Consider the following 13,547-nt stretch of genomic DNA (forward strand, 5'->3'; position numbering starts at 1 on the left):
ACTTTCGCATTTATAATATTAGTGTGATGTGATATGCTTACCTACCCTAATAGTTAATAATATGTTTCTTATAACTGAAACGAATCTAATAACACCTAAGTATATGGTAACTGTTACATCACAAATAAGTTATACGTAAGTATTATATGTCACAAAATCCATAAAGTTGAAGAGTCTTTTCCAAAGGGCACTTTACAGCCAAGTAGTCAAGGCCTTGGATCGAAACACACTATGACCTTTTTTAAAAAAGAATAAAAGATCACATTTTTAATCTACACATATTACACACATAACAAAATTGTGAGGAAGTCTGCGCTATAGCTTGGCAACTTCGTTCATAAAACTCCCGATGGTCCGCGCGGGCCGGGGTGCGTGTAGCGAGCCCACTCAATTTCACACCCGCGCTGTCTTACCCCCCGTCGCCCGCATATCACGGGAGTGTCATCAACGACCTTGCCAGACTATAGTCTACTAGGTGAACCAAAGACATCAACCGGGTTGTAAGGACCTGCTGGATATTGGCGGCTCGAGACTGTGGTGTTAGAAAGGCTATATAAGAGGCATACCAGAGGCTATCCAGCAGTGGATGTCCATCGGCTGTCAATGATGATGGATGATGATGAATGTAGGGAAAATACGGTAAAAAAACGTACATACTCGTATTATATACACTATCTATCACTACATAGTATAAAACTAAGTCGCTTTCTCTGTTCCTGTGTATCTTTAAAAGTACGCAACGGTTTTCAATGCGATTTTTTTTAATAGATAGAGTGATTGAAGAGGCCGGTTTATATGTATAATAACATCCATGGTTCTCGCGGGATTTGTGAAAAGCTGAAATCCACGCGGACGAAGTCGCGGGCGTCCGCTAGTTCTATAATAAAAAAGTAAAGTTTGTTGTATTGTAAGGGATAATCTCTGGATGAACTGAACCTATTTTCAAAATTCTTTTACCACTAGAAAGCCACGTTATTTGCGAGTGTCATAAGCTATATTTTATCTCCGTATTCTCAAGGTGTAACCGCGGGCGTCGACTAGTATTTTATAAACATAACCCTTCTTTCTGGCTTTACCGTAGTCGTATAAACAGATCTGTACCAAATGTCAGAATAAAAAAAACTGCATACTCACACAGACAGCCAAGATATGAAGGCCAGCGTGAACAAAGACAGCACCATCGCCAAAGTCCTGAAGGGGAACAGCTGGACTTCGGTCGCTTCATCCCACCCGGGGTAATGGATCAGTGGAGGCAGGCCCAGCATCTTCTCACCCCCTGACAAGCGCACCAGTAGAGCCACGATGTACGCAGCTAGCGAGCCGTAGGTGTTGCAGTGCTTCTTGAAGTGTACCACCATCAGGAGTTGGGGGAACAGGATCACGTACACCAGGTCTGAGCACATGGACCTGGGGAGATAATGTATTTTTAGTATATTTTTTTCCACATATTTGTACAGTGGGTAAGCCAATAGTCCAGCATTAATTAGCTTTTTTTTCAATTGTGTTTGTAAAGTTGATAAGCCAATAGCCCAACTCGTTACATAACAATAGTCCAATAGACCAGATTACAAATATAGAACCGAGGATTTCGCATATTACCTTTAACTTTGAAGTTAGCTTTTTTAATTTTCAATATTAGGATTAGGTACAAATATTGAGCCCAGGGCTTTTCAGATTTAATTTTAAAACTTGAAGCTAGTTTTTATCATTACCCCCTATATTTTTCCCCTCTAATTATATTTGTAGAGTAGGCCTATAGTCCAACATATTGTTGTTAGATTGTAAACGCCCAATAGTCCAGATTTTAGGATCCACCCCAGGACATCTCCAATTTTACCTGAACCTTTAAAGTCTTGGCTTTATTTTGAATGTCGTCATCATAACCAGCCTTGTAACTCGTATATCATCCTAAGCAGCTCTCAAATATAACTATATCATGGAGTTTAGGTTAAATATAAAGTTTAACTATAAAACGATGACTATTCGATGTTAATGATACCTAAAGAAAGCCTGGGACGGCTAAACATGCCCTAATCACGAATTGTAATGGCACTAACTTCCCAAATTCCTACATGATGTATGATTATGTTCGATCCGCAAATTAATTTAATTTAATTGAAGTTGCACACGGATGAATTAACTATGTAAATGTTTACAAATTTTAATATTAATGAGGGGAAAATTAAAGCTATAAATTACAAACGTCCAACAAATACACCGATTACATTAAATAGCGATGGCCAATATAATACTGGTATTCATTTATCACTTTAATTAATCTAGACTACATATTCCCAATGCAATAGACCGTGCTCCAATTAACTCGTGATCTATATTTTTCATCTCATCTAGATTGTAGAGATTAAAATATCATTACAGTGTATCGAACGAGCTTTTTATAAAAGGGAATCTCTACATAATAAAATATACATTTTTTTTTATTTTTTATTTAAATTTTCTTGGAATTATTACACCGAGGCTAGTTAATCACTGGTGGAAGAAAGGCTAGCTCATTTTTTCCGCAAAGGATCAACCTGGCTATCCAGAGCGGAATGTAGCCAGTATTCTTGCCACTATTCTACGTGGGCATGATTTGAATAGTTATTATGATAAATTAGCTTAAGTGTTACAAATTATAGAAAGTAACACCACACCCGTAGAGATAGGCAGAGACCACGTCCTTCTACTTGCTAAGATCATCACACACAATGCTTCATTCTTATCAACCCTTTCATACAAGTTCGTAAGGGAACCCTTGGTTTTTATTTTTGAGTATGTCCTGGATTCGGTCTAGAAACATCTTCGCTATCCCCTTCCAACATTTTCATTCACCCTCGTATAATAAATTCCTTTTGTTAGACTCCTTTTATTCTTCGTCTACGTTTCCCAAGCCTCCTAAGCATACCTTTAAAGATTTTAGTTTTGTACATCTTATTAAAAATTACACTGACAGTAAATTTTCTGAAAACCCTGCCTTTACAATAATGGTATCTTCAATCGCACATAGCTAAGAACATTCATTTTGTCTGTCTGTTCATTTCTCAAGGCGCAATTATAATTTTGCCCTGTTTTACTGTGAAAACACGCAATTAGATAAAGTTTAACTTAAAGCACGTCTTTAACTGAAATCAGACGAATAAATTCGTATTTGACTTAGATAACGGTAAAAAACTTAGTACTTAGTTCACAAAAACATTGTCTGGTCAATTAATGCCTCAATAGCTCCAATCAATAAGGGGCGGACTCCACCCCATGTTCATGGGTTCGATACCCGCCCGGTCGGACTTTTGTTTTTGCCGTAGCTACTCCTAACTAACTGGAGATGAAAGAAATTTAAAATTTATTGGCATATACAAGGTGTCTCGTAATTAATGGATAAAACGCATATGTTTGATGCGCCACCTAATTGTCTAAAACTATTTGAATAGTACGAAAAGAACCAAAAAATTCTCAGACCATACACTTAAACTCATGGAAGAGAGGCAAGAAATGAGATTACAGTCTTCAGCAGATGCGTCAAATTACCGACTGATCAGTAGACAGATCTCTAAGTCGCAAACCAGCGACTTGCGAAACTTCAATACCGAGCGTATCAAAAATGCGATTGAAAACAATCGAGGCTCAAAAGTTTTCGCCAGAGATCTGTCTATTGGACAGACGCAGCTGACGCGTTTGAAGACCGAGCACGGTAATCTGATTTCTTCCAAGCCCGAGTTATTAAGTGAGGTCGAGAAGTTCTATGGACAGCTATACACGACTACTCAGCAGCCTGTTGACAACTTGGCTAAAGACCCCAGAGCCAAGTTGACCCGACACTATACCGAAGATATCCCGGACGTCAGCCTATACGAGATTAGTGTGGCTCTCAAACAACTGAAGAACAATAAGGCGCCAGGTGAGGACGGAATCACAGCAGAACTCCTGAAAGCGGGTGGAAAACCGATACTTAAAGTCCTTCAGCGATTGTTCAATTCCGTCATTCACGAGGGCACGACGCCTGAGGCGTGGCATAGGAGCGTGGTGGTTCTGTTCTTCAAAAAAGGTGACAACACCTTGCTGGAGAATTACAGACCCATCTCGCTGTTAAGCCACGTTTACAAATTGTTCTCGAGAGTCATTACGAATCGTCTCGCTAATAGGTTCGACGACTTCCAGCCTCCCGAACAAGCCGGTTTCCGAAAAGGCTTTAGTACCATAGACCACATCCATACGCTGCGGCAGGTTATACAGAAGACTCACGAGTATAACCAGCCACTATGCTTAGCGTTTGTGGACTATGAGAAAGCCTTTGATTCGGTGGAAACCTGGGCTGTGCTAAGGTCATTGCAGAGATGCCGAATTGATTACAGGTATATCCAAGCGTTGAAGTGCTTGTACGAAAACGCCACTATGTCAGTCCGTATTCAGGATCAGACTACGAGGCCAATCCAGTTGCAGCGAGGAGTGCGTCAGGGAGATGTGATCTCTCCGAAGCTATTTACTTCCTCTTCCCCCCGGACCTCGAACATGAGCAGTTGTCTCCCAGAGTTGTTGCTATACATTTTTTCTTTTTTTTTTTTTTTTAATCTAAATATATTTAAAATTAAAATTTAATCTCTCATAAATTTGTATTAAATAATAGGAGTGCATAAACAGTGAAGACGTTGGTGCGGTTTGGTGAAACGCGGCCATCACTACAGTACGCCACGCCTTATTTCTGTCAATCGATAAATACAGGTACGAATTGTATTAATTGGACGAAATAAAAATTGGAGGTGTGGCTAATTGCGTCAGCGCAGTGTGTATGTTCGCACACAAGTATAACACGCCGCCATTCTGTTGAAACCGCCTTTGAGTACTCCATACTCTTTATGTACTCCTGGTACTTTGATTCGTGCACATACAACATTTTGAGGATTTATTAGGAGTCGCTGCAGAAATTGAAATAAATGGCTCTGTACTAGTAGGCATAAAAATATCCTATAAATACTCTGACCCGCCATTATCGACCTCCAGCTGTTCCTGCAATCCTAGTACTTTTATACAAACCGCTATACAAAATTTGAATACCTAGTTTTAGTAATAAATAAAACTAGTAGTTTTAGTAGCACGGATATAAAACGATTTGAAGACTGTAATTTCAAATAGCTGTTGGGAATTTTATTGGGACTGTTTTGGCGCGCAAACATCAGTTTAATTTTGTTCACAAGTAACATTGATCTACAAATCGAAGATACAACTAAATGGTACTTGTGGCACCATTGATATAAAACATACTGGATACACTTTTTGTTTCTCACTTATACGCAGCATAATGGATAAGTCTTTCTCAGATCCAAATTTAGATGAAAGCTGTAATAGAGACATTACGCCGCCAAATTTTGTTTCTTTAAGATACAAAAGGAAAAGGGATGATGAATTCACAGCAGAGTTTTCTATATTTCGTGAAGAAATAAAAAATATGATCAAATCCCTATTTTCGGCACAGGAACAAGAATTGAAAAAAATCAGCCCCACTCTAAAAGAAATAAAACAGTCAAATATAAACATTGAGAAAACTATTGAATTCCTCACTTCTCAAAATGAAGAATTAAAAGTCAAAATTGAAAAATTACAAAAGGAGGCAAAAGATGACAGAAAACGTATTTATGATTTAGAAGATAAATTAGAAGACATGCAGAGAGCTATCAGGAAAACCAATTTTGAAATTAAAAACGTACCTAAAATGCCTAGCGAATCTAAAGAAGACCTAATTGAAATGGTTTCCTGCCTAGCTAAAAATGTTGGTAGTAATCTTGCCGTTTCTGACATAAAAGACATTTACAGGGTACGTGTGAAAAAAGAGGGCGTTAAAAACACGCCTATCGTCGTCGAAACTATGTCAACAATAACTAAGATGGACTTATTAAAAATGAGCAAAAATTACAATATCAAGCATAAAACGAAGTTGTGTGCTAAACATCTCGGATTACGTTCCTCTGAAGAGACACCTATCTTTGTCGCTGACCAGCTGACACCTAAAGGAGCACGCCTATTTTATCTTGCGCGGGAGCTAGTAAGAACAAAAGGTTACCGATTTTGCTGGACAGCATATGGTAAAGTCCTCGTGAGAAAGAATGAAAATTCTCCAATCATCCCCATAAACAGCGAATCACAAGTAACTCAACTTCTACAGGGATCGTGACTATTTCTGGTGTATACTACTGAACTCAACTGGCAGCAATACTTCAATTTACTCATGTTAAAAATACTAATCTTAACTATAGTTATTTATTATACTAATGCTAATTTTTGTTATCTACTCGCTATAATATACCAACTTAAGACTTTCACACAAACATACATACACACACAATACGTAAAATATCAATTTCTAAGTATATCTATAAAAACTCTCCACCTACATCATACTCATATTTACACCTCTACTTCCGAGTATACTATAACTACATACTATTTATCTTCCCAAAAACTACTTAATATTGCTATCCCATTCACATATTTATTAACATTATTGTATAATGGATAGTACATTGCAATCTCAAACTGATTTAGACAATGCAGATACATCACACTCGGTAAATTGCGATATTTTTGAACTTTCCAAGTATCTGTGTGTAAAAAACAAAGACCTGACAATAATTACGCAAAATATAAGAAGTATATATTCAAACTTTGACGATTTTCAGATTTCCCTAGCTCAGCTAAAATTTGAAGCTGATGTGATATTGTTAACTGAATGTTGGCTCTGGCAAGATAAACTTATTCCCCATTTATTTAATTATACATGTTATAAGACCAAAGTTAATTTAAATCAAAATGATGGGGTTGTTGCCTACGTGAAAAATTCACTACATATAAAAATTAAAGAAGTAAAACTAGTAAATGCATCATGCTTACAACTAACAGTAAACCATAATAACATTATCTTAGCCATTTATCGTTCGCCTGCTAATAAAAATGCAGATACTTTTATTGAATCTTTAAACTTACACCTAGAAAAAATAAAATGCTATAAAAATGTAACAATAACTGGCGATATCAACATTAATATTATTCCTAAAAATGAAGAGCTTGCTCAGGATCGAAATAATAGAATAAATTACTTAAATATGGCTGCAACCCATGGTCTTCTTCCAGGACATTTATTTCCAACGAGAGGTGATAATTGTTTGGATCATTTTTTTGTTAAACTAGAAAATTCCAAGCAAAAATCTTTTATTGCAGTTCTTAATACTACAATTACCGACCATTCCATGATACTTCTTAATATATCAAACACTAAGAATGAATTGCCATGTCCTAAAATAAAAACAACTGTGGATTTTAAACAGGCTTTAGACTGTCTTGCTAACAAAAATATTATGCTGCTACTATTTTATGACGACCCGGAAGTAGTTGTTAATTTGTTAATAAATAAAATAAAGGAATCTTTAGACGAAAGCACTAAAAATCTATGTATTCCCAAAAGCAAGCGTATAATAAAACCTTGGATCACTGAAGGAGTCTTGCGTTGCATAAAACATAGGAATAAACTACAAAAAGGGGTTCGTGCTGACCCTACAAATGAAAATTCCAAGTATGTATATAGACGATATCGCAATTACTGTAGCAGTTTGTTAAAAAAATTAAAACGCAATTATGAAAGAGAACAGTTAAAAACTTCAGCTAAAAATTACAAAGCATTGTGGAAAAATATCAAAAATTTTACTAATTTAGGTAATACAAAAAATAAAAACTCAGATTTACTGAATATAAAGGCAAGCTGTGCCGAATCCGTCAATCATGTTAATTGCTATTTTGCAAATGTTGGGAAAAATCTAGCAGAAAGTGTCCCCAAGAGTCCACACCATACGTCTCTAGTGGCTGCGCCACCTTCTTATTTGCACTTTTCATCTTTTGGCTTATTAGATACGGACTTTCAAGAAGTCAGTAACTTAATAATAAATTTAAATACAGAAAGTGCTTCTGGATGGGATCGTATCCCAACAGAATATCTGAAACTGGCTAATATTTTGGTTACACCAATCCTTGTTCATCTTGCTAATCTATGTTTCGGAAAGGGCATTTTTCCTACTGCACTAAAAAAATCTATAGTTACTCCAATATTCAAAAGTGGTAATACCGATGACATCTGTAATTATAGACCAATTTCAGTATTACCTGCGATATCTAAAATTCTTGAAAAATTAACAAACAATAGACTTATGAAATATTTAGAACAACGTCATATTTTATCTGATTTCCAATATGGCTTCAGACGTGGAAAATCTACCGAAGACGCTGTACTGGCACTCAGTGATGAAATTGTTAACCAGTTGGATAGCAAAAATAAATGCTTAGCAGTATTCTTAGATCTCAAAAAGGCCTTTGATACTGTTTCTATTCCATTGCTCTTACAGAAACTGGAAGCTATCGGTATTAGAGATGTGCCCCTATCTTTATTCAAAAGCTATTTAACAGAGCGCACTCAAAGAATCAAAATTGAAAACTATTGCAGTAATGATATTAATATTACTTATGGTGTTCCCCAAGGAAGTGTGCTTGGACCTACTTTATTTTTAATATATATTAACGATTTGTGTAACCTCAAGATTGTTAATGCTAAAATTTTCGCCTATGCAGATGACACTGCTGTTGTCTTTACTGGCAACACTTGGGATGATGTTCGCAGACATGCTGAGACTGGTCTAGCTAAAATTTCCATGTGGCTTAACAATAACCTCTTGACCCTTAATGCTGAAAAATCTAATTATATATGTTTTTCTCTTTGTGAGCGGTCACTTCCAGCGCAATTTGGCATAACTATTCACTCTTGTCTGCAGAATAATGAGTTTTGTGACTGCCCAACATTGAAGGAAGTCCAAACTGTTAAGTATCTCGGAGTAATGTTAGACCACAGACTTAATTGGTTTGCGCATATTGAATTAGTATCTTGCAGAATTAGGAAACTCATTTGGATTTTCAAAATCTTAAGACATATAGCTTCTAAGAAGCTTCTAAACACAGTCTATCTAGCTTTGGCTCAATCTATAATAAGTTATTGTATACCAGTCTGGGGTGGAGCGGCAAAGATAAGGTTTCTAGATGTTGAGAGAGCTCAACGCTCACTTCTAAAGGTTATGCTCTCCAAACCTTATAGATATCCTACAACTAATTTGTATGCTGAGTGCGAGTTGCTTTCAGTTAGAAAATTATATATATTGCACACTGTGTTGAGGAAACACAAATCGTTGGCATTTACACCACTCAAACTACGCAAAAGGCGTAAAGATGTTGTAGTGCAAACCACTCGGGCTAGAACCTATTTTGCTAGAAAACAGTTCTGTCTACAATCTGATGTTTTATATAATAGGATAAATAAAAAACTCGGAATATACCCAATAATAAATAAGGAGTGCAAGAAAACAGTTATTAAATATTTATCGTCACTGAATTATGAAGAAGTAGAATCCTTATTAAAACTTATATCCTGAAAAACACACACTCACACACACTCACTCACTCACACACTCACTCACTCACACACACACTCACACCAACACACACACACACACACACACACACACACACACACACACACACACACACACACACACACACACACACACACACACACACACCAACACACACCAACACACACATGTGAAACAATCTATTATAATAATTTTGTAAAGATTATTTATTTATTATTATTAATATTCATTTCGAATCTGATATTTCTGTACTAGCTATGGAAGAGCGGAGCCTTCTAATACAGAAGTAGTTTTACTACTCCTAAAAGAAGGTTCCAAACTCGCACTAACTTATGTAAATTTAGAAAGTGAAATAAACGATTTTTATTTTTTATTTTTTATTTACCGCCGCACTGGAAGACGTCTTTAAGCTTCTGGACTGGGGCGGACTTGGCATTAACATCAATGGCGAGTACATCACTCAACTGCGGTTCGCGGATGATGTAGTCATCATGGCACAGACTCTGGATGACCTTAGTACCATGCTCAATGACCTCAGCAGCGTTTCTCAACAGGTGGGCCTGAAAATGAACATGGGCAAAACAAAAATAATGTGTAATGCTCATGTATCGCTCCACCCAGTTATAGTTGAGAACGCTGCACTCGAAATTGTAGACGAATACATATACCTAGGACATATGATCCAGTTAGGTAGATCCAATTTCGAGAAAGAGGTGAACCGTCGAATCCAACTCGGCTGGGCTGCATTCGGGAAACTTCGCGACATCTTTTCGTCCAAAATTCCTCAGTGCCTGAAGACAAAAGTCTTCGAACAGTGCGTGTTGCCAGTGATGACCTATGGTTCCGAGACTTGGTCGCTAACTATGGGCCTGATAAGAAGGCTCAGAGTCACACAGCGGGCGATGGAACGAGCTATGTTAGGAGTATCTCTGCGTGATCGAATCAGAAATGAGGAGATCCGCAGAAGAACCAAAGTCACAGACATAGCTCAACGAGTTGCGAAGCTGAAGTGGCAATGGGCGGGGCACATAGTTCGAAGAGCCGATGGACGTTGGGGTCCCAAAGTGCTGGAATGGCGACCCCGCACTAGTAAGCGCAGTGTTGGCCGACCCCCCACCAGGTGGACTGACGACATCAAGCGAGTCGCAGGGATTCGCTGGATGCAGATGGCTCAGTATCGTGATGTTTGGAAGTCCCTACAAAAGGCCTATGTCCTGCAGTGGACGTCCATCGGCTGATATGATGATGATGATGATGATGATTTGAATAGTTTTCCAAAAACCCCTAAGGTGACCAAGTTACATTTTTTCATCGGATTTTTAAAAAATATTCTATCTTGAATCAGTGTTTTCAATGCTGTAGCTGCTGTAGTTAAGATATTAAATGTCTGATTATTGTTTAACATTACGCGTTAAATTACCTATGTACAATAATACTAATTTTATAAATAATGTTTTATTGGTTTTGTAGAAGAAGCTTTGAGTGCAATTATTATTTTTCACATCTTTATGTTACTATTATTTTATTAAATACGCTGTTAATATCAAGTGTTTTATTATCTTTTAATTTGAAAGTATTTTGATTAGTAATTATAACTGGCTGTGACATCACCCGGGTCTCAGCTGAAAATCAGCTCTTAGAATTACTTTTTTGCAATGAACGCCTAATGCTGAGCTGTAAAGTGTAAACCCTTTGTCTGTTTGGTGTCACAGACATTCATATAAGATAGGATAAGTCCTACTGTCTGTGTCTAAAAATGAGTAAAGATATTTTGTTTCTTTCTACAAAAATTATGGCTTATTTTCTTTTTTTAATTATTATTATTACACCTATATACAACCACACGTTTAAGCAACAACTGTTATATTAGGCGCCATATTTCTCGTTAGTTACGAAACTCGCTATATCACGCCCGACCATCGCCCTACAATGGGCCATAAAGACCCTGCGAAAGGAGTCTGATTGGGCCATTGGGACTTACCTAAGTTACGTGATCCATTAATAGGACTAATATAATAAAATATCCCTCAAGGCATCTATGTTAAATCCAGCAGCATAATCTAGATAGAGTTTAGCTTAGCTAGCTAGATGTTATTAACTTTGCGTGCACAATGGGCATTTTTATCTAATATAAGCGGACGCCCGCGGTTTACCCGCGTAGTTCCCGTTTCCGTGGGAGTACGATGATAAAACATAGCCTATATTACTTGCTAATGATTTATCTTTTTATCAATTAAAGAACTTTTAAAATAGATTCAGCGGCTTAGCCATGAACGCGTAACAAACAAACAAAGAAACTGACTTACGCATTTTTTTAACAATTATGGATCTAATATTAGGAGCAGATTTATAAGTCGTTTTATGTGCCCCGAAATAACGCATCGCTACGCTACGATAAGTACGCTTGTGTGCGTGTCGGCGAGGGTGAAAATAGCCTCTTACGCTTACATAGTCACAAAAGTGGCTTACGTTTGGAGTGACAAATTGTCATAAGTGGTCTATAGGTCTAATATTAGAAGTAATATTAGGTCTGATGACTATGACTTTAAAATAACCCATCTCGTGTAACAAACCGAAGAACCTACTATAACAAAACCGATGCACAGTATAAAATGTTGTTGTTTCCATAAACATCATTATTTCGAAAACCCATCCATCAACTCCCGTAAAAAGTTTGTACAAAAACAAAAACTTTTGACGCATGCATCGTAAACAAATGATTGATACACTACGAATCCCATCAGTTATAGGTAAACAAAAAATACCCGCTATTCTGTTATTCAAATAAAGTGAATACACTGTAGTCAACGATATTTTATATTATAGACATGTTACGTCCCTACAGAATCACCGCAAAAAAGTGATTCGAATTTAGCTACTCTACTTAGCGCACACATGCAATTTTGTGTTTACTTATATAATATATATTTTTTCATTTACTTACATCATATATACAATTATTCGCCCACTTTAATATACTTGCCTTACACCTATTAAAGAGTGTAAAATACTATAGTTTTTACACTTCCTGAACACACAACTCAACATTGTAGACCAGAGTTTCTCAAACTCTAAAAACGACTAACTAATGAACCCCCAAAGAATAAAATAAATTTGACCGTTGAAGAAAATAAGTTTTTTATTTGAATAAAAGGTAACACATAAAGTACCAAAAGAAATATCTTTGTAATATTAATGTAATTGGTGTGCTTGTTTCTTGTCGCAAATGGATTCAATGTTAGGAGGAATTTTGGACAATTTATAACCTTAACCTAACTCGGTATCAGTTATCAAGCCACCATTACGTAAATCTTGTTCTTTCGTTGTTAAGCGACTAAATGAAATTAGGTCAAATATGCACATTTTTCCGCCTCACTTTTGATGCGTTAGTGCCGTGTCTCTAATATAAAATATCGTTGGGTGTTCAAATAAACTTGATCGTGAGCTGGGTGGCGTAACACCGGAATATCCTCTGATATAATAACAACCACGATAAGTTCAATTGCAATGATAAAACTATCTCACGACACGACAGACGTGCCTGCCTACTTCTAGCAACATTCCACGTCATATGTTACGACACGCGCCAGATCACGCCTGACAATGGGCCGTAAAGCCTTTTTGCGATAGGAGCCTAATTGAGTCTACATGTAGGCACTAGGGCTCAAGTAGGTTCTTTGACGACATTATTATTGAGAAATCTTTTTATAACACTATAATCCTACTAATATTATAAACGCGAAAGTTTGTATGGATGTTTGTTACTCTATAACACTACTTGAGCTTTAACTACTAAACCGGTTTGGCTAAAATTTGGAAAGGAAATAGATTTTACTCTGGATTCACCCCATGGTTCCCGAGGAATTTGTGAAAATAATAAATATCACGCGGACGAAGTCGCGGGCGTCCGCTAGTAATCTATACCACGAATAAAATAAACTCATTTTTAAACAAAGTAGCTTGATTTTTCAATTTGTAGCACCAAATCAAAGTACAATACAATTCTATAATTAGATTTGACCAACGCGTATTTTTTTTTCAAATGTTATTTAAAGTATTAATGAAGTAGTTCAGTTTATACTACAAGTGCTG

At 36.8% G+C, this 13,547-nt stretch overlaps 1 protein-coding gene across 1 annotated transcript in view; it reads right to left on the minus strand.

Annotated features, from left to right (window-relative positions):
* Nucleotides 1-13,547, minus strand: part of LOC112050443 (high-affinity choline transporter 1) — a 41,356-nt gene that overhangs the window by 7,909 nt on the left and 19,900 nt on the right. The window contains exon 9 of the mRNA XM_024088717.2: nucleotides 1,135-1,407. Within this exon, the coding sequence (XP_023944485.1) occupies nucleotides 1,135-1,407 (273 nt within the window). The remainder of the gene's footprint in view (nucleotides 1-1,134; nucleotides 1,408-13,547) is intronic.

Source organism: Bicyclus anynana, chromosome 10 (genome assembly GCF_947172395.1).
Source record: "Bicyclus anynana chromosome 10, ilBicAnyn1.1, whole genome shotgun sequence".
Lineage (NCBI taxonomy): Eukaryota > Metazoa > Arthropoda > Insecta > Lepidoptera > Nymphalidae > Bicyclus > Bicyclus anynana.